This window comes from Nothoprocta perdicaria, unplaced genomic scaffold, assembly GCF_003342845.1.
Source record: "Nothoprocta perdicaria isolate Ctin4 unplaced genomic scaffold, notPer1 scaffold_9, whole genome shotgun sequence".
Lineage (NCBI taxonomy): Eukaryota > Metazoa > Chordata > Aves > Tinamiformes > Tinamidae > Nothoprocta > Nothoprocta perdicaria.
The window spans coordinates 3,340,583-3,360,863 of NW_020456198.1; the positions used below are offsets into that span (position 1 = coordinate 3,340,583).

The following is a 20,281-nucleotide window of genomic DNA, read 5'->3' on the forward strand; positions in this document are numbered from 1 at the left end:
TCTTTATCTCGATTCATGGAGCTTTCTGGAGATGCTCAAAACTGAACAGGGAAACAAATCAATTTAAGTATTGTCTATTAGTTGGTTATTTCTTTAAGGCCTTTGAGTACTCTTGACCCTTCAATATGTTCTTCCTTGACAGCAGCCTTGTTCTTCCTTGTGGCAGCAGCCTTAGCCATCCGGCTGCCCAGCTCACAAAATCACTGGTCCTCACTTACTGATTTTCCTCTTTTTCACCTCATCTTTCTTCCTCTGTTTGTTCAGTCAAATAAGTGATAAAAGGCAACAATGATCTTTTTAACACCGCAGGAAGAAAGATGGGTTATGAGACAAGCGAGGCCTCTTGTTTACAGCGAGTTATTTTTGGTAATTAGCCATTTGTAGAGGAAGATGAGCCTCTGATCGTAAAGCCAGCATGCCATAATTTAGGGGGACGCCGAATGGAAATCTAATGTTCGTCTGAATTGGAAATGGTAATTGCATGCGTTTAGAAATAAATAAAGGGCTGTGTTTTCCTTGCAGGAAGCCGGCTGAACAAAGACCTGAGGCACTATCTCAACCAGCGCTTCCAGAAAGGCTCGCCGGACCACGATCTGCAGCAGACCATTCGAGATAACCTCTATCGCCATGCGGTGCCTTGTGAGTAAGCTGAAAGGCTGGGTTTCCCCTGGCACACGTGTCTTTTTGGACTCCTGGGGCACAGTGAGCTCATGTGGCAGCAAAGGAGATGCTGGCATGGGAAGCGATCCAGACTAGGTTAGGCCATGGGAAAAAAAACTTTCTCTGCTGTTGTTTTAGTTTGTATTTTTTATTTTTTTGTTGGATAAGACCTTGTTTTTGTTAATATTTCTCCCATGGGACTTTATTTCTGCTGCTTTTATTTCACTTGTGAAAGTGAGCAGTGTTTTGTGGCTGGGCACTATAGAAGCAGGATGGTGGTGCGTGCAGAAGGTCATCTGCGATGTGAGCAGGGGATCAGCTGCAAGAGGTAGTGAAGCTTTTAGGAAGAAGAACGCTCCTTTTCCCTCAAAGACCAGCTAGGAGGAAAACAGAGATGCTTATAGGGTGGTATTCCTCAGAAGTTCAGAATCTTTACCCAAAATCAAACTGTCCTTGCATCTTTTTGAAGACAGGAAGAGAGTGGAAAATGAGCCTTTGTCATTGCACCTCTGCTTTGCATTCTCCCCTTGCCAAGACAGGCTATTTTATACAAAAGGTTTTCATCTTTTTAGACCTTAATGAGCTTTGGGGATAATGTCATGTTTTGAAATCAGGTTGGGAAGAGAACTAGCAAGCATCACGGTTGCAGCAAATTGGACTGAGCAGCAAAACATTTTAGGCTTTCTATCTCTGTGAATCAGGAGTTGTTTATGCTGCTGCAGTTGTATAAATATTGAATAATGATGTTGCCACTTAAAGCCAGCATTTGCCAGCAACCACCTAATAATAGCTAAAATAATAGATATTTTCCATCTAAGTTTTGCATATGGAAAGACGGTGCAGGGCTGCAGGAGGGCCACATCGATATATGACAATTCTTTAAATGCCAAATGTTAAATATCACTGTCAAGTTTATTCTCATTTGTCTGCAGACTGATATACCTTGCAAATGTTGTGCATGGGCATTAAAAACATACATTATTATTTCTGTTGAGCACTTCCATTTCCATTTTGTGTGCTTGCAATATGATTAGGCTTCAGTCATCTAAGTTGCCTGGTTGTAGGATTTTAGGGATAAACTGAACAAAGTGTTTCAAGGAGTGCAAATGTAGTGTTAAGCTTGGTAGATGCGATGTGTTGCTGCTAGCATCCTTTTGCCCGTGGGTCTTGCTGCCGTTTCTGAAACAGCAAGAAAGGCAAGCGTGTGGAAACATTGTGTGTGTTTCCAAAGTTGCATTTAGGAATGTTTTCCAGTGATATTTTTCTCTGATTTATTGAACTTGCTCGTGAGCTAAACTTCTTGGACTCAGTGAAGGTTCTTGATTTAAAAACAAGACCAGTGAAAGTGATTCTTACCTTTTAAATACTGCTGAGTTGTAAAGCAGGTAACATTTTAATTTTCTCTCCAGGTACGGTGGGCCTCCTCCTAGCAATAACTTTGATGCTCATATTCACGTGTGAATTTGCAAGAGGCTACTGTATGTGTGGTAGGTCAGGATGCTTTGCAGGTCTGGAGATTAATCTAGCAGCATGCTCATATTTTTATTCCTTGAGACACGTGACCAGAAAATCCAGAGGCCTGGACCAATCTCTAGTGCTAATGGATTATGCAGTCTTGTATTTTGCAACTGGAATTCCCTGCTGATTATGTGGTGGAGGTGAACGAGAACCCAAGGTCACTTGGGCCGAGTGTGTTTGAACTGCCAGCTGCTTTCGGATGTACTGACATGAGGGCTAAATGAAGCAGTAATTAGTAAGTGCAAAATGGAGAAGGACACTGTTAACCAGTTTCCCCCAAAATTTTTAGCAGCAATTTGATGTGGTTTAGCTCTATCTAGTTTACTAGAGGCCTGAAGAAAACATGAAGGGCTTGTGTTTTCCACTCTGCCACGTGCACGTTGGTGCCTGGCCAGCCCACCAAGAACATGGAGATGAGGCCATAGCTTTTATAGAAGATAAAGATCAGACAACGGGGTTAGAAGGATGCACAGTTTAACCCGTCCTGTTGTTTCATATGATGACAATGACACACTGCTTAATTATCAATTAGATACTCATTTCAGGAGTTTGTTAGGAACACATTTTTTCTGAGAGAGCAGAGGACTTTGCTTCTCATTCCTAAATGCAGGAGCAGCCTTTAAAGAAGTGAGACCCTGAAATATGCCTAGAAAGAAAGGGTTATCCAAAGCAGCAAATGAATTGCACAGTCATTCTTTGAAGCTGAAGTCTTAAAGAGAAATCTCTAGCTGCAAAGCTAAACCTGGAGCTCAAATGGGAAGGACCATGTAGCCCTGACCCTGCTCCAGGTGGACCAGCGCTGGTCAGCCTTGGTTGTTCTCTTTCTGCGTTTTCATTTTCTCTTCCTCCATGGAGCTTCCTCCAGCTCTTCCTATGTATCCTCAGCTCCCTGTTCCCCAGTTGAGCTGGCATTTGTTGCAACACGGTAGTAAACAACAGCTGTGACGAGCATCCTGGTGGCCTCCCCGTTTGGTTGTTGCCCTCTTTCGAGTGCTCTGCTGCTGCTATCACATCAAACCCACAAGGTTTATTTACAGACGCAAAGCATTCTCCCCTGGAGTTTACAGCTTTATCATTGTGATTTAGGACCTGGCTAGTAAGAAAGAGAGGCCCAGGACACCTTATTTATGTAGGAGGGCAGTGAATAAACACTCCTGAAGACGTGCATTTACAGTGTACAAGCCTTTGAAAGAGTTAGTGCATTGGAGGCATTGAACTAGGGTTTATTTCAGCTGATTTTTTTTTTGTTTGTTTTGTTTCCATTCCTGTGCCACATATTATATGTGTCCCTGCTGGAGCAAGGGGGTTGAGCTACATGATCTCTAGAGGTCCTTTCCAATCTCACTCTGTGATTCTGTTTCTTCCTGCTGGGCACATTTCATTATTTCCTACTGCTCACATTTCATTATTGACTTCATATTTGTGTATATATGTCTGTGTATATAGTTTTTTTTTCTGCTAAGAGCAGTTGTTGCCTTAAATTTCAGCAAGATGATTCTTGTTCAGATAAATCGCTATTCTCATTCCTGGCATGTAGGATCCAACATCAAAAAAAAAAAAAAAAAATCCTCAAATAGATCATTGAGATTAGCAAGATGCTGCAAGATGTAGTCTCTAGCTATTCCTTTTGCCTCGTTCCATTTTGAAGCACCACATTTTTCCTCTTCTGACATGCCTCATGAAGACCACCAGAAACGATGCTCCATTTGCAGACTGGTAGATGGCTTCAAATTGGCAAGAATTTCACAGTTACTGATTAGATGTGACCATAGCCCAAATGATGTGGGGACATTGACCGTGATTTATTTCTGGTGTGAGTTTCATCTAGGCTGGTGACGTTGAGCTGGGATGAGGACCAAGAGCAGAAGTGCAGGTTTACCAGCTGTGTGGGGCACGTGTCACCTTGTGGCACATCTGAGCTCACCTGGCCTAACAGAAGTGGATGTGACTTCTACTACACCTGATTTTGGGGATGGCTGAGGGCCTGTGGGATAGGGTGAGCATGCCAAAGTCTTGGCATTGGGTTTCACGAGTGTCTCTAGCAGAGCTTCCCAAAATAGTGTTGGTCTATGTGTCTGTGAGCGTTTACCTGGTGGGAATTGCAATTAGCTGGGAGGAGGCACGGGACTAAGTCCACGCTGCTGCATTCTAAGTAGGTGTCTCCAAGCAGCTTTATCTGGAGAGATCTCTGCAGTGGGGTTAAGAGAGAAGAAGCAATAGCAACTCGCCTTGGTGCCATGGTGCAACGGCGTGCCAAATACGCTGCTCGTGGCACACTGAGCAGACAAGATTATCTCCCATGTTTTGAGGTGGTAGAGCATGTCTGTTTTGAAACGAAGCAGCGATCCTGTCTATTTGTCCTGGTTGCTTATTCTCAACCACCTGACAGCAGTTTTCAGAATGTACCGAGAAGAATTAGAGCAATAGGATGGTTTCTATAAGACATTCACTTGGCTATCCACTTGCATGAGCCCCGTGGGACGTGTGTGACAGCTCTGTAGGTGAACCTGGTATCCATCCACACCTTTACTTGCCGAAACCACATGCGTGGTGCAGGCACGACTGCAGGTGATACCAGCAGTCACCTCCCAAGCCATGTAAATTCTGCATTTGTCTTATTTTAGTACTATAGGATTCCTTCTTGCTTTGCCTGGCTGTCGCCTTCAAAAGTGAGGCAGGAAAATGAAAGGTCTTTTTAACTGCAGATGAAATGGGGACAATATAATGGCCAGCGAGGAGTTCAGTCTCAGATGTCATTCTCTACTTTCCATGGCAATTTTCCTTTTCTTCCCCCAAAGGAGCTTTTGAAACCCCACGAGGTCGTTCTTCTACAGCAGATCTGCTTTTTCCAAGCCAGAAGGACCCCTGGGATTAATTGGCTGGAGAGCTCCATGTTAGAGAGCCAGCACTCGCGTTGCTGCTGTCTCTTCTCTCGCCTCACCCAGGTTTGATCTTTGCCTGAGCCCTCAATTACAGGAGCCCAGCTCTGATGGCCATTGTTAGGAGGGGAGCACCGAGCAAAATAGGGGAGAATGGATAAAAATCGATAGTGTTAGTGTGGATGATCTGCAAGGAGACTCAGCAAAAGGCATGGGGCAGCTGGATGGTGTGAGTGCACCCACATCGGAGCAGGGAATTTGGGACTGGGCTTCCCTCCCTGGGGAGAGCTGCTCCTGTGCTGGAGGAGCTGCTCCTGAACCTGCAGATTGGGTGATTTTGTAGGGTAGTTGGCAAAATGCTTTAGGACTGGCTTCCCAAAGAGCATTTCTGACCTTAAAAATGAATTGATAGGAGAGCATGCAAACTGTCTTGTGTGTGATACGGATCTTCAGAATATTAAATATAATAGTCTGACTATATTGAGTATAACGGCTTCTCTGTGCTGGGAAAATGCTCCACTTCCTCGGACTGAGAGATGTTTCTATTACAAGTTTGTGTTTTACGTGTGTGTGGGGGGGAATATGAGACAATTTCAGAGATATTTTTAGGTACTAGTTTTTATTAAGCGTAAAGAAAAGCACCAACAGTGCACGTTATTTTTCTTCCCGGGCAATAAATCATCAATTTATGTAAACAAATGTTCTTCGAATTCTCAGCAGCTTTCCAGAACTGCGGTCGTATTTATTATCCGCGTGCCTTTTGTTGCACTCCCCTTCCGCATGGTGTAATTCTGCTTTTGTAATGAGAAAAAGTTGCAGTGTCCATGAAATATTCATTTGAAGACACACACTGATAAGATGAACGGGGGGGCTGATCTTTTCACTACTGCAGGAAAAGTAATTAATTGTTTTACATGATCTGTGCTAGGGAAGAAAAGTTTTCAGTAATTTTTAAGGAGTGCCCTTATCACTAGGGTGCCAACCTACAGGTACCCGCAGCACGTAAAGATGATTTTTCTCAAGAACATTTTCTTGTGAGCTGTCCAACTCTGAAGAATATTGGCCATTATTTTCCATGCCAGCTAACACAGGAAAATTTATTTTTCTTCCCATATTTTCAGCAGGGACTCTGTGCTGAGTGCAAGCGGTGGGTTTAGGAAACTCTTGCTGCTGTGTTCTAAGGAAAGAAGGATTTCAGCGGAGTCCCCTGCAGTTTGCAGACATGTAATTATTTTGTGCATTAGTGAACCAGACATGTTTTCACTTCTGAGAGCAAAACAAGACCAATATTTCTGCAGTTTAGTTCCTTTCTAGACTCAGTCGTTTCTGCTTAATCTAAAAGAACTCCAACTTTTTTTTTCTTTTTCTCCTTCCATCTGGCCTGTCTTTTCAGATCAATTGTGTACCGCTGGAACTATTGGGTATGTTTTGGGTATTTTTTTTTTTTTTAGATTTGGAAATAAAAGCACTTAGGATAGCAAATATTGCTCCATCTGCTTGGCCGTTTGTGAAGGCAGAGCGTTGTTGTGTTTCGCTGTGCCCCCGGCCGGAATTGCACGAGGCACCGGAGAGCAGCACAAAGGCGGAGAGCGCAGCCGCGGCGCCTCTCCCATGCCACTTGCCAAGGCCGATTTGGGTAAGAAGTGTGGGAAGAGATTACATGGCTAGTTTTCTTTGTTGGCTTTGTTAGTCCCCGGTGTACTTCATTTTGTGCAGGTTTTTTTTTTTTCTTTTTTTCCATTATGGTTGCTTTGGACTACAGCAGAGCAGCTGCAAGTGGGTATTTAGGTAGTGCAAACAGAGTCTGTGCATATGTATGTATGTTGTATATTATGTATCTAATACTATATATATGCGTTATCTAATTTTTTTTACATTTTCTTTTTACATCTAAAGGATTCGGAGGTTGCTCGTTGCTTGGAAAGCAGGTAGTAAACTAAAAGCTTAGAGCAGGCATTGCTGTTTTGAGGCTAGAGGGGTGTGAGTGAATTAGCCCATATTATTTACTTCAAGCTGGCTCCGTCCTGCCCTAGATGCATTCACCATCTCAATTTAAAGCATAGAAGAAGCAAACCCTGGTCTCTGCATGAGGCAGGTGGCCATGGGGGGTGTAGGTGCCCTTGAAGCCCCATTTTTCATCCTAAGTCCTGATGATATCTTTCTTAGTAGCTGAAGTGCCCCAATTTTTCATTTCATCAGCCAGGCACTTGGATTTCTTCTCAGCTACCATCATCTTTGCAAGATTTACAGCATATTGATTATTCCAGGAGCCCATGGAAAGCGAGCCCTGGGCAAAGGGAACCGTCTAAAACAAATCAAAATTAAATATGTAGCTACTCTTTAACCTCTTATGTTATTCAACATGCACATTTGGGATGTTTTGGGTATTTTGCAGTTAGAGCGTCCTGGGAAACACCAGTGCTCTGTGCTGGTGCGGCTGGGCTTGGAGCAGGGTTGGTGCTGGTGCCTGGACATCTCCTAGCCCAGCACGGCAGTGGCAGGTGCAAGTCCCACTTTTGCCTCTGATGGAAGTGCAGACTTGCCGCGTTTCATCTCCAGACAATTACCCTTTGTATTTTTTTCCTTTTTCTTAATGTTGCCATGCTTCTTCCTGCAAAGCAGGCTGTGTTTGTCCTCTAAATCCTCTCCCGCTTTATTTCAGCAGAGGAGATTAGCTCTGTGATCATTTATAAAGCTGTTTTGAATCTACTAGCCGTTACTTTTCTGGAGAGGAACCATACTTAGTATCTTTATTAGGAATAACTTTAAATTAATCTTTATCGATTTTTTTTTTCCCTTCTTCCTTCCCACTCCCATGAACAAGAGAGGGGAAAAAAGACCAAATATTTCTAGTTTTATCCCTATATAACAAGAAATAAATCTTTTCTATTAGTAATAACAGTCTAGATGTAACTAAAAAATAAGATACAACATCCTTTTGAATAATTAGAGATTTGACTTATGAGTCAAGGTTCCTGGGCTATGGCCAGAAGAGATTTGTCTAAGGGGGACACGAGCTCTGAGTTCCTTTAAAGGGCTTTGTAATGTTCTTGGCTTCTCTTAGTGATTTAGGAGGGAATACATCTGTTTCACTGAGGATTGTGAAAATTATTACTTAAATGGCAATATTTAATAAATGGTTCTTTCAAAGCGTAGCGTATTTTCCAAATAAGATGCATATCTCTGGGTGATCAGTTGGATACTGTCCTACAGTCCTACTTGCAGGGTCTTTCTGGAGCTGAAGATGGTGCAAAACATCAAAGGTCTTTGTGAGCTCTTATATTTCTTTCTCCATCATTCATTATCTGTGCTTCTGTCTTTAAGCTGCGTACTTAACACCTCATTTGCCAAGGGAAAAATAAACAGCCAACAAATGCTGATGTTTGCTTGGTAGAAAGGGCAATAGAAGAGCAAATATCTGATGTTGGATGAGCTGGTAATACTTCATTTATATCTCAGACCACCGTAGCAACTCTAATATGGGGATTCCTACCAAATTTAAGGTATTTGGTGGGGAATAGTTGTATGGTAAAAGTGTTCAGGTAGTCTTTGCTGTGCTGGGAATTTGAGTTTGCACATGTGTGAACCAGGGAGCCCGAGCTGTGGGACAGAGGAAGGCACAACACCAAGTGACTAAGTGGTAAGTCCAATATTGGAGTCTGTGCTCAGAGGTTGTGCTAATCGTCAAAATCTCAGAATGGTTATTTTGGTTCTTTTCATTGACCTTTTTTTGGTTCTGAATCCTTACTGCCATTTTCTTTTTTTTTCCACAGTGGTTTTGGAGAGTGATTTTTTTTGTTACTGCATGAGAGCTGAAAATGTGCTTAAACAGTAAGGTTATTTTGGGCTCTCCTAATTCCTGAGCTGCAAGGACTTGAGAAAAGCAGCAACCATTGCATAAATATTTTGCTCTCTTACTTGGTAACCTATTGTAATCCTCTCTTCAAAACCACCGTTTTGGGGAAAAGAAGGTCTGATGAGACATGGTAGTGCTGCCCTGTATAACTAAACACCTGGAGAACCACAAGGACAGACACAGAGACCTGCCTGCAATAAAGGGCATTGATGCTACCGTTAAAATGCTAAGTTCAATATTATAGTAGTATTAGATTTCTCCCTCATTAACTCTGATCTGATAAACAACCTGAAGCATATTTGGAAAGCAGCAGTCACCTCACAATCACTGCAGCTCCTTTTTATTGGGAGGTTCAGGTAGATTTATAGTTCTTCTGTCATCTGATCTCTACCTACGGCTTTATTTTGTTATTTAAACTTGTGCTTACAAGTAGACTTTTTCCTTAGAAGGCCTTCAGCTTGCAATTAACACCTTACAGAAACAATAAAGTTGTCCTGAGTTACAGTCCTGGCATGCAGGACAAAGTTGTGCGCATATATATGTGTATATCTAAATACATAGATGCAATATTGAGATAAGATGATATGGCCCTGCACAGGTCATTTATTCCTGTGTTAGTACAGGGTGATGGTGATAGCTGTGTCTGTGCGCTTTGTTTTGGCAAACACCATCAGCAGCACCTCCAAAAGCACAGTAGGGATTTTGGTGGCCACAGAGAGACCAAGGAGGTGGCTATGGAAGGGTTCCTGGGCTGAAAAACTCTTTTTAGCAGTTTTTGTCTACTTCTAAATGGGAATCCAGCAGCAGAAAGCCACAGCTTGGGAGAAGCCTTCGATGCCCGTGATGGGAAGGGAGGTTTCTCGGGAGGGCTCGCTCGCCTCCGTGCTTTCCCAGGCGAGCCTGGCGTAAGGACGAGCGCGCTCTGCGGAAGGAGGAGGTGGTCGCCCATCACCTCCTGGGATGGGAAAGCAGAGCGCGGTGTGAAAACCCTGACCGTGGTGTGAAGCGCACCATCTGTGTTTTATTTCCCCATCTTGCCGAGTTTGCAGCTATTTGAGTTCACAGTTTGTTCCCCATTTGCCGCTCCCACATGGTCAGTGAATCGCATCCAAGCCGTGTTGGCGGCAGCCTCATCCCCACCGACCTCCAGCTCGCGTCGCGCTGCCCCGTGGGCCTAAACCCGGCCCTAAAACCTCATTTCATGAGGGAAGCTGGGACTACGGTAAGGACAGAGACACCTTTCGGCAACCCGGAAGGGTTTATGACTGACTTTTGGCCGCCTTCTCCAACATCTCACCCAGCGTTTGCTTTACCCATTCTGTTTATTTATGTGGATGCTCATTTGGGGGATTTTGGCATCAGCGCCAAAATTACTAAGTAATTTTGTACTAGTTCCTACGAGCCGAAGCGTTTGCCAAAATAAGACCACAGATAATATAAAAGAGCTGCAGCAGTAGCAGTTTTCCTGGTGCAAGCTTGCCTTGCTCCGAGGTTAACCTCTGCAAACAGCTCAGGAACAGGTCGGACTTCTTCTATTCCCCTTTGTTTCTCCTTCTGCTGTTGCTGCTGTTACTGGCAGCAACCATTTTCTTAAGACAGAAGCAACTATAAAAAGAAAGAAAGATATAAAATTTAAACATACCATATTTTAAAAGCAAGCCATCAAAATGCTGAAGGCTCTATAAACTTAACTACCTTCTCCAGCCCTTGCTGCAGACCACACAAGTGCTGAGGAATTGATTGCTCTGGTGCTCGAAGGGGCTTTCAGGATACAGAAACAGAGGTTTGCATTGAGTTTCCCTCTTTGTGTGGGGGACTTTTTTGAGAGAGAGAGGGGGGAAAAAAAAGCCTTTAAACCTCAGATTAAAATAGTCATTTGATTGTTCCCCTCCCTCCCCCTTTCCAATTCTTATGAATGAGTTTTCATAAATGATTGGGGAGCTGCGCCTCTGAATAAATGTGGAGTAAAATGCTCTTCTTATTTTCTTAATAAAGAGGCTTTTATCTGGCCTGCCCCATTTAGGTGCTGCCTCCTTGAAGTGTCGCCTGGTGAGAATGTTCCACTGCGGCTTGCGCAGAATTTCTCATTTTGTGGGCTTGTAAAGAGAGGGCCAGGATTAGCGAGTTATCTATTTCCATTTTGCAGTCTTCCAGTTTACTGTATCCACTTCTTTAAAAAAATATCTTTATTGAATGCTTGGGGCTTCCCACAGCGTGTGAGCTTGCAGGAGGCAAGCCTGGTGCCCAAAGATAGGAAAGGCAAGTTTTGAGCCAAGAATTTTTTTGGGCATTTTTTTTGTCTTTTTTGAACAAGAGACCCATGATGGGGCAGCACCTTGGGCCGGATGGCATTTCCATGCAGATATTTTTGTCCCTGTGTCTTCTTGTTAGTTGTGGTGTAAAACATTGAGACATTGGAGAGGATGCTTTGCACTTTCCTCGGCACGAAATGAACTTCCAGCTGGGAGTGCAGTAAAAAACAGGTTTTTCCACCGAGCAAAGCTCCCCTGTCTGCTCTTGGCCAACCCCGGTGCATGTCCCTACACCCATGGGCCTGGCTTAGACAGGCTTGGGGTGGTTTGGGGGGATTACCTGCAAGCCTGGGCTCCCCTGGGCTTCTGCTATAGCATCTGCCTGATCCCGTCTGGTGAGAAAGGTGGAAGGAGTCCAAGACGGACACCTGCTGGCTCCGAAGCAGTCCAGTGCCTTTTCCCAAATATCCCTGGCCCTCATTCTTGATGTTTGCTTCTATAAAGATGCAGGCGTGTTGGTTGCGAAAGGGAGGAGTAGGAAAAATCATTAATACCATCCCTGAAATTCCCTACAGATTTAAGAAGCAAGATGAAAGTCAGAGTGTTAAGAGAAACTCCGTGCCCTTGGGATAAATACAGCAGATTAGAGGGAGACACTCAGTATTTTGCCTGGTTACTTGCAAATATGAGCCCTGGCCCTGCTAGTGAGAGCAAATTCATATTCACCCCACTCCCCTCTCCTTGTGCCTTGCGAACGGGGACAATACCATCTCCCACTTCCCTGGGAATATTCCCAAATGTGGCAGCTTGGGAAGGTGACGGCAGGATAAAGCAGGGTGAGAGGGGAGGGAGCAAATCTGCATGCCGGGGTTGGGGCTTTGCCGCGGGCACAGGTGCCCTTTAATCCCGCTGGCCTACATGGGCGGGCGGGCGGCGCGGGGCCGTGATGTAATGCGCCTTCCCTCGCTCCCGTGCAGCTGGAAACTGTTGTCATGTGTTAGAAATGTCACCAATAATATAAAAGGCGGCCTCCTGCCCGCTCCCTTTTGCACCGTCAGCTGCCGCCGCTTATTCTCGCCTCGCAGACCTATCGCCGTGTGGCAGGAGCCCTGATGTAAGTGAGCCCCGTCCCCCTCCCTCGCTGCGGCGCTGAGGACGGCTCCGCGGCGGCTTAGTGCCGAGACGGGGGCGCCCGGGGAGGATTAAGCGGGGGCTCTGCGCTCGCAGGACCAGGCAAGTCACCCCACGTAGCGCCCGGGGGCGCCGAGCCGGGCTGGCACCCGCGGGAGGGATGGAGGGAGCGCCGGCGCCTCCGCATTGCAGCGCGGCGCCCAGCGCGCCCCGCGGGGCAGGGAGAGGGGCCGGGTGTCCCCCTGCCTCCCCCGCGGGACCCCGGCGCCGGGTGGCGGCGGCGGCATCGAGCCCGTCCCCGTTGCAGCAGCCGAGCCCGACCCGCTGGACGCGGCTCCGGGCGCAGCGAGGCCCCTTCTCTCTGGAAAACACCCCCTGGAAAACAGCCCCCGACGGCAGGGGCTGGCGAGCTGATCAGCGGGGAGGCGGCTAAAAGGGGCTCATTTTTAATTATTAATATTTTTTTTGTTATGAGCTGCTTCGGAAGCGCATTAATTGTGAATGAGTTTCGGAGGCTGTGTGCAAATTGCAATAAGCAGGGCATGCAGCATGTATTAAAGACAAAACAAATCCCTCCTTCCCTGTTCGCATTCGTGCTGATCCTGTTGCACTGGCTGGGCTCCTTTAGGATAGTTTTCTGTGTGCCGCCGCTGCATCCCCAAATGCTTCCAGCCATGTTAGCCGGGATAATTCCTGGAGGCTTTGGAAAGGAGGGCGGGGGGGAGGAGGGAGCGTACATAATTTCTCATTATTAATACGTATTTTTTTAAAATACCAGATGCTCGTTGAAGCACTGCCATTGTGTTGGCTGCCCCCCCGTGATTTGTGACATGCTTTGCTGTATTTGTCAGCAGAATGAAAAGGGGTCTTTGTTCTTTATTCCTGCAACGGCACTCTACCTCCCTCAGCGAAAATGGCACATTTGCCTCTGGAGTGAGCAGAGCTGGTGCTGTGCAAGCTGGGGAGGGCTCCTCTCCCTTTCCAGGGCTTTCCCAGGAATTTGTAGGTGTTGGAATTTGCAGGCGTTGGGTTTTTTTGCATGTTGGCACCTTACAGGTGACAATGAGCAATGGGCTGCGTTTGTCCCTGGGACAGGGACAGCCCGGCCGGGGGCTGCAGCGGCCTCGCGTTGCTGCTGATGCTCCTCGTGTCGCCCGGATAAATTGGCTATGAACTGGGGTCTGATCCAGAGCGCGGGTCCCGGTGCCGTGTCCTCCCTGAGCCGCGTTACCGGGCGCTGTTTCCCATCCAGCCGATGCCGAGCTCCCTGGTGTGAGCTGTGCGCTGTGAGCGCGGGTCCTTTGCGGGCGTAGCGGCTGTCGTGAGGAGCCAGAATTAATCCAACTTTAAGGCTGTGCTCGCCTGGAAGATTAATACAGTTTCTTTTAATGGCGTGAACGTATGGAGCTTGTTTTTAGGTTGAACCGGACAGTTCGGCAGACTGAGCTTTCTGTTGCTGGTCGTGCTTGTTTTGTGCAGTGCACAAGGGAAAACGGGCAAAATGCAAAGCCCAGCTTGGTGCTGGCAGCCCAGTGCCTGTTGCTGGCTGCGCTGCCTTTGCGATGGTCCGGGTTGAGAACCTGTTGCTTGCTGACGTGTCTCCTCCCATGCTATGGAAATGCTAGTGGGGAGTAACTTTGGAGCAAAGAGAACCGGGCTTCGCATACAGGGAATGGGAATGGGAGCGTTTTCTTCTTTCCCAGTTTGTTCCCACTCATGGGTGCCTCCTGCCAGCTCCCGCTGGAGGGAAGCAATGGTGGATGCACCTAGAGCCAGGCAAGATGCTTGCCTTCCTGCTGGGAAAGCACGATGGAGCTGCCATGAAAACCTGGGCAGCTCCACTCTGCCGCTGTTCCACAGAGCCAGCTTCTACCGTAGCAGTAATAAGCCTTTTCCAGCCAAATTTCCTATATTTTTAATACATATTCTTCTAGCTCAGGTAATCCACAGTGCAATCTAAAGCCCAGTGTCCCTCTTGACAAGCCCTAGTGCGATCGAGGCCGTCGCTGCAGTCGGAGAGGGGCAGAGAGGCAAGAGCAGCCGGAAAGCCATTAATTCAGCAACGGGGGCTGATTAGACAGCGTTGGGTTCTTGACTGGGCACCTGACAGTAATAACCCCTACCCTGCATTTCAGTCGTTTGAAACTTCCTACGCTGCAGGTTGGGCTCTTGCTGAGCTTTGAAGCCTATGGCAGCCTTTGGTCCCTCCCCGTGCACCAAGTCCTTCCGCAATTTTCTGCAATAAATGCTTCCGAAATCCATCCCAAGTCGTTTTGGTTGAGCAGCACTGGCTGCTTTGGTATATTCAGTAAAGCTTATTCAAAATGTGGTGCTATTTTCAGAGAAATTCTGCTAAATCCTGTCCTGAAATCCTCTGAATGTTTTGCTCTTGAATGTTCCAGTAAGCACACTGACTGGTTCACTGTGTTAATCCTATGTGGTCTTTCTGTCTGTAGCTAATCCTGAGCTGTTGTTGCTGTTCTGCATACATGAGTAAGATTTTTTTTTTTTCCCCTCCTCTTGGTAATATTCAGTAGCATTCCAGACAACTGTTAGCAAACAGCAGATCAAACGTCTTATTCTTGCGTTTTCTCTGCCAGAATCATGCAATTTGGTTTCTTCTTTTTGGAAAACAAAACCTGGAGAGATTTCCTTGAGCGGTTGTGCTTCATCTGGAGGAGCTGGAGGTGCTTTTAGCACCCTCAGCTGCTGATAAATCTGTAGAAAAGAGCGTGTGTTCAATTGAAATTTTATACAGGATGTATTAAAAAAAAAAAAAAAAGTTTTAAGAATTCCCACGTGGTTGACAAAATTCCTACTATCCCGTCTTATTAATTAGAGGTGAAACTATTATTGACTGCTGTAATTTATGTTGTTCCAACTAAAATATACTTACTGAAATTGCCTAGTTTGTCCTTGTGTAGTGAAGTGCAGGGATGAACAAAGCTTTTTTATGGAAACTCTCCTTGCTTTGGCAAAACCTGCCCCATGTTGCTGCAAGGGCCACTTTCCTTTTGCTCAGTCAGCATCACCTCAGAATTGCTCCATGACCCTCTTCCAGAATGCCAGAAAAGGGAGGTAGTTTTATTTACATTTGTCACTGATTTCACTCAGGGGCCAGGCCTGGCATCTTTTGATAATATTTGCCTACTTGCATAAAACATTTACTGGCAATATGTCCTTTCCTGACGTGGTGGTGCGAGCGTGCACGTGTGGCATGCCTATGTAGTAGGAATACTCGCCCTTAAATTAAGCTACTCATTTCAAAATGTCATGAATTGAAGAGTTCACAGCATCTTAAGTACAACCTTTCCAGAAAAAAACACACGATGCTTAGTTGAGTAAGAAGCCATGGACCTTGTTCCTGGCAAGAGGTGGGCTCTGTTTTCCTTTTTAAGTAGTCTTTCAAAGGAGTCATTAAGAAAATGAAACCCGAGAAGAAAAGTTGCTGACCCAGCTTTTCAGAAAGGCAAAAATTCCAAACAAAATCGCATGTAAAACCAGCCTCAGGTGTGCTGTGCCTGAGTGACTTTGCTGTACATTTCCTGAAAATTTTCAGTATTGAAATGGGGGGGAAAAGTGCTAGTGCTACTTGGACAGGAGGAATATCCCACGTGGAAGCAGCCGCATTACCACCATTTCCATTTACTGCTGAAAACTTGCGGACAGAAACTTTAATTTGCTTTTCTTTCCATTAACATACAACTTTGCAATAACGTGTTTGAAAACAAGCTGAGGATCGGGCACAAAAATGAGAGCTCTGAAGGAGGCCTAGGGCCACTACCAGGATATACTGGGGAAAAAAAGGAAAATCTGGCCCTTCCCTCATGAGGAATGGGTTTTACCAGGAGCCTTTGGTACTTTCATTGCTGGCGTGGAGGAGGTTCTGGTGATCGTCTTCTCCCTTAATCTACATGAATGCTTTGCTCAGTACTTTGAAGTTTCAGATTTACCTGGGATTGTTAGGGTAGAACACAGCGTTTGATTCCACTTACATACCAGCCCCCTTGGTCATCGTTTGGTTGAATGGACTCTTTTCCATCTTTTTTTCCCATTTTCCTCTCTCATATTTCACATATTCTGTTTTATTAGTTCCGTGGCCTTTCCAGGTCGTTGCAGTCTAAGTATTCTGACTTTTAGAAAGGTCTTAGCAACTAAATATTGGTGACCTCTATTCATCTTCCTTGTGCGGTCCATGACTGCGGTCTGGTCTGAGCTGCACTCATTGCACTTCAGCACCAGCAAGTTCCTCGAATGGCAAATCCGAATACGTCTTGTCTCTGTAGATGAGAAGCCTGCTTAGTCTCTGCTTTAGCATTTGGTATAAATGGGATCGCTGCATAACAGGTGAAGGAGAAACTTGGCTGTGGAGCTTTGCCAGCCTGACTAAAATAAAGAAGTGTATTTCAGAATATTTCAGAATATTTAAGGTTGGAAGGGACCTCTACAGATCATCTAGTCCAACCTTCCTGCTCAAGCAGGCACACCTAGAGCATGTGGCAGTGTACAGTGACAGTCAAAAATGTGTTGGATTCAGGAGAATCCTAGGAAAGTCTAACGAGCCAAGTGTGATTGGCTTAAAGTTTCCAAGTATATGTAAAATGAAATGGAGGAGTTATCTTTATCTTCAGAGACGTATTTTGAAAAATTTGGCCATGTCATTTAGACATGTGCTTTAGGGCGTTCCCTCTTGAGCACCATCTTTGGGATGTTTCCCTAGGCAGGACTCTACATCCTGGTCAGAACTTAAACAGACTTCTCTTCAGGGAGAGTTTGAGGTTCCCAAGGCCAGGCAGTCCTGGAAATGCGCCGCTGTCTGGGATCTGTCATGCTGCAGGACACCCTGGATCTCCTTCTGCTAGGAGCCGGTCATCTCAAAGTGGTAATGGCAGGATTCACAGCTGCCTTTTGCAGTACTCAATACCAAAAATGTTTATGTTTTCGCTGTAGTGAGCAAAATCACTGCAGTGTTCATGATCTTCAAGCAAATAAATAGAACAGCCTTTTTCAACATGGGCAAAAGGAGATTTTTTTTTTTCCCTCTGACTACATTAGGAAATTTGGCTGTTTTGTTCCCTTCCTCGTATCTCCTCCCAAAACAGAGAAAGAGCAAGCTGTTAAGGAGATGCGTAGATTAAGTATAGGAGATTTCACTACCACATTTAAAGCTTGAGAAACTTTAAAATGGAAGTGACTAAAAACAGGAGTTTATAACAGAACGTGTTCAATGAGCATTTTTAGGCATAGCCACTGCCTGCATCTCATGTACCCAAAGCTTTAATTTTTAAGCAAGAGGAGATTTTAATGTCACCTGAACGTTGTTTTGGTACGTGGAGCCCTTTGCATCTGGTGCACGGTCACCATGGGGAGACGTTTAAACTGAAGGACCTTTCCCTAATGAAAGGTCTGCTTTGCCATAAAGGAGATACTGGGGTTGTATCAGCCTGAAGGGCAAGCTGATAAATGAGATGTTATTATCGCAGTGTGTTCTTTCAGTGAAATATTTAAAAGTGGCTCACTCCTGGTGAATTACCTGCTGACCTGAGCCGCCAGCAGCCTTATTAAACAGCTGCCTGTTGTAACTGGCTTCGTGAAGTTAAAGCGTGTCCCACTGCACCGAGCACTATTTCAGATATCCCCATTATTACAAAAAGTCTTTATATAGCAGTAGTGCAAACCGATGGCTCTCATGGGTGCTTTCGTAATGAGGTTTTATGGTAACTGTTTTCTGATCCCTTTTCTCCTTTTACCAGTGTATCAAATTTACTGTAGTTCTGTCCATATTTCTAGAGCTTAGAAACTTGCTCTTTGGACCCCTCTGTGTTCTCGAGTCCTAGAAAGGATTAGCAAAACCAAACTGTGGCATATAAATAGGGATGTCTTTGCACAGCAGAGCTGATTGGGGATGGTGTGATTTAAGGAGCTTCTGCTCATCACCTGAGCTGCTCTAACTAGCCACGTATGTGAGCATAGCCCCAAACAAATGCAAAATGGGAAGTTTATGAGCTTGATCTTTTGCTTTTGGAGAGGTTCCACACTCTGCTCACCATTAAGACAATTCAGTGCTGCTGTCCTGTGGCCAATGGTGACTTGATTGCTGTGGGTCATCTGCCTATAACCTGTTGGGTCATTTATCTGCAACTTGAGAGGGGTGTTGTGAAAACAAACAAATATTTTTGTTCACCATATGGTGGTCAGCAGCTGCCCTCGCTGGTGCAAGCTGAGGTTTGCAAAGTTGCCACTGCAAAAGGGGTGACAGGGACATGTCCAGCAGCTGGACAAACAACTGCGCTTGGGCCTTGGGCCTGGAAACAACAGTCCTTGGATATTGCTGGATAGAGCGGGGCAAGTCTGATACTCATTTGATGTCTTTCCTGGCCTCCTGTGGAATTACGTTACTTTCTGATACTTTCCCTCTGGAGTTCTTCCTTTTTAAAGACTTTTTACAAGTACATGTTCTAAATGAGCCTATGCTACTATTAATTTTTATAATCTAGTAGTTTTATGTTGCTGGCCATCCCCGTGGTGTTTGAACCTTCATCTACAGAAGACCTTTGCTGTGCTCTGCTGACCTAAGGAGCTGTTTTACTGCATGCTGAGGAATTTTGCAGTTTAGCGTGGAGTCCTGCTGCTGTTGGATGCACAGCACTTGGGCTGCCCGGGCTCCCTTCTATGCAACAGTTGGACTAAAACAGCTCCAAGCTTCACTGCCCTGAGGTTTTATCTTGAAAGGTTTGCCGTGCTCTGCTTGCAAACCAACACGGACCGCGCCGCCTGTGCGGGCTGATACCATCTCTGTAATTAAGTGCCAGCGTCCTGCAGCACGGTGCGCTTAATAGGCTGCCTGCAGCTTAAATGCCACCCAATATTGAACCTATCGGTGTGATTTTTGCAGCACGCTGCAGCAACGACCACAATTTGTGAATGGATGGTACCTCCTGCACGGGCAGCACTCGACTGCTTTAACTACTGATCTCTTAGCACCCGCAAGGACAGAGGGAGCAAAGTGGAGAGGAAAGGAAGCACCATGTTGGAGGAAGGTTTTGTGTGTGCTCTGGTGGACCTGGAGTCCCCATTGGGATGCCCAGGCAATGGGAAAGAGCTCAGGGCATCCCACAAGCTGCCCCTGATGGAGCTGTGCTGCAAATGCCTGCGATGCTGGGACTCTGCTGCAACAGCTAATGCTTTGTGTCTGCTTATCTTTTTGCAGATAGGGCAGGGCTTTGGTGAGAAAGGGAATGCAAGGGAGTATCGAGGAGGCAGGAGGGTGCCTTAGGTTTGCTGAGATTAGCTGTGGAGCTGCACCCTTGCATTGAGCGGCTGCTCTTTGGGGTGAAAAACTCCCTTACTTGCCTTGCTGCAGAGGATGTGGTGCTGGGAGCTTCCAGTCTCATTAGGGTGCTTCACACCCTCTGAAATGCAAATAATGGTGAGCATTCCTCTTTTCTCTGCCTTATTTTCTCCCATTGTAAGCTGAGGCTAATGATATACTCCTTTTTTTAAAGCTTTTGGGGATCTGTGGATGAAAAGCAGGATGTAATTATTAAAGTGCGGCTTTCATGGGGCTGCCTATAGAAGGAAGGGCAAAAATAAATTCACTTGGCAAAATATTATGCTGTAGATGAGGCTTTGGAAATCTGACTTTCATTGTTAAAGCTAAAATTAAAAAGAGCAGCTCTGTTGTATGTTCTTGTACTGAAAACAGGCCTGTGTGGAAGCTGCGGAGGAGCTCTCTGAGCCAGTGAGATGTATATGAAAGAACAGAAACAAAAGAAGGGCTGGTCAAAAATAAAATGAAGCAAAGCCAGTGATTCTTGCAAGGGCCGCTTGTCTATCTTTGGGACGTGGAGCTGTCTAGGTAATATAGATGGAGTTATCAGTGGCACTTTTGTATCCGGCCACCTCATTTTCATGGACATTAAGAACAAATCCTTGCTGTTTCCCTAGATAAAAGAAGGGAGAGCTTGCTTTTTTAAAAAGAAAAA

The 20,281-nt window shown here is 45.5% G+C and overlaps 1 protein-coding gene across 1 annotated transcript in view; it reads left to right on the plus strand.

The window, feature by feature from the left end:
* The window catches only part of MAGI1 (membrane associated guanylate kinase, WW and PDZ domain containing 1), a 264,046-nt gene that overhangs the window by 122,397 nt on the left and 121,368 nt on the right, over positions 1 to 20,281 (plus strand). The window contains exon 3 of the mRNA XM_026052605.1: positions 523 to 639. Coding sequence (XP_025908390.1) covers positions 523 to 639 — 117 coding nt within the window. The remainder of the gene's footprint in view (positions 1 to 522; positions 640 to 20,281) is intronic.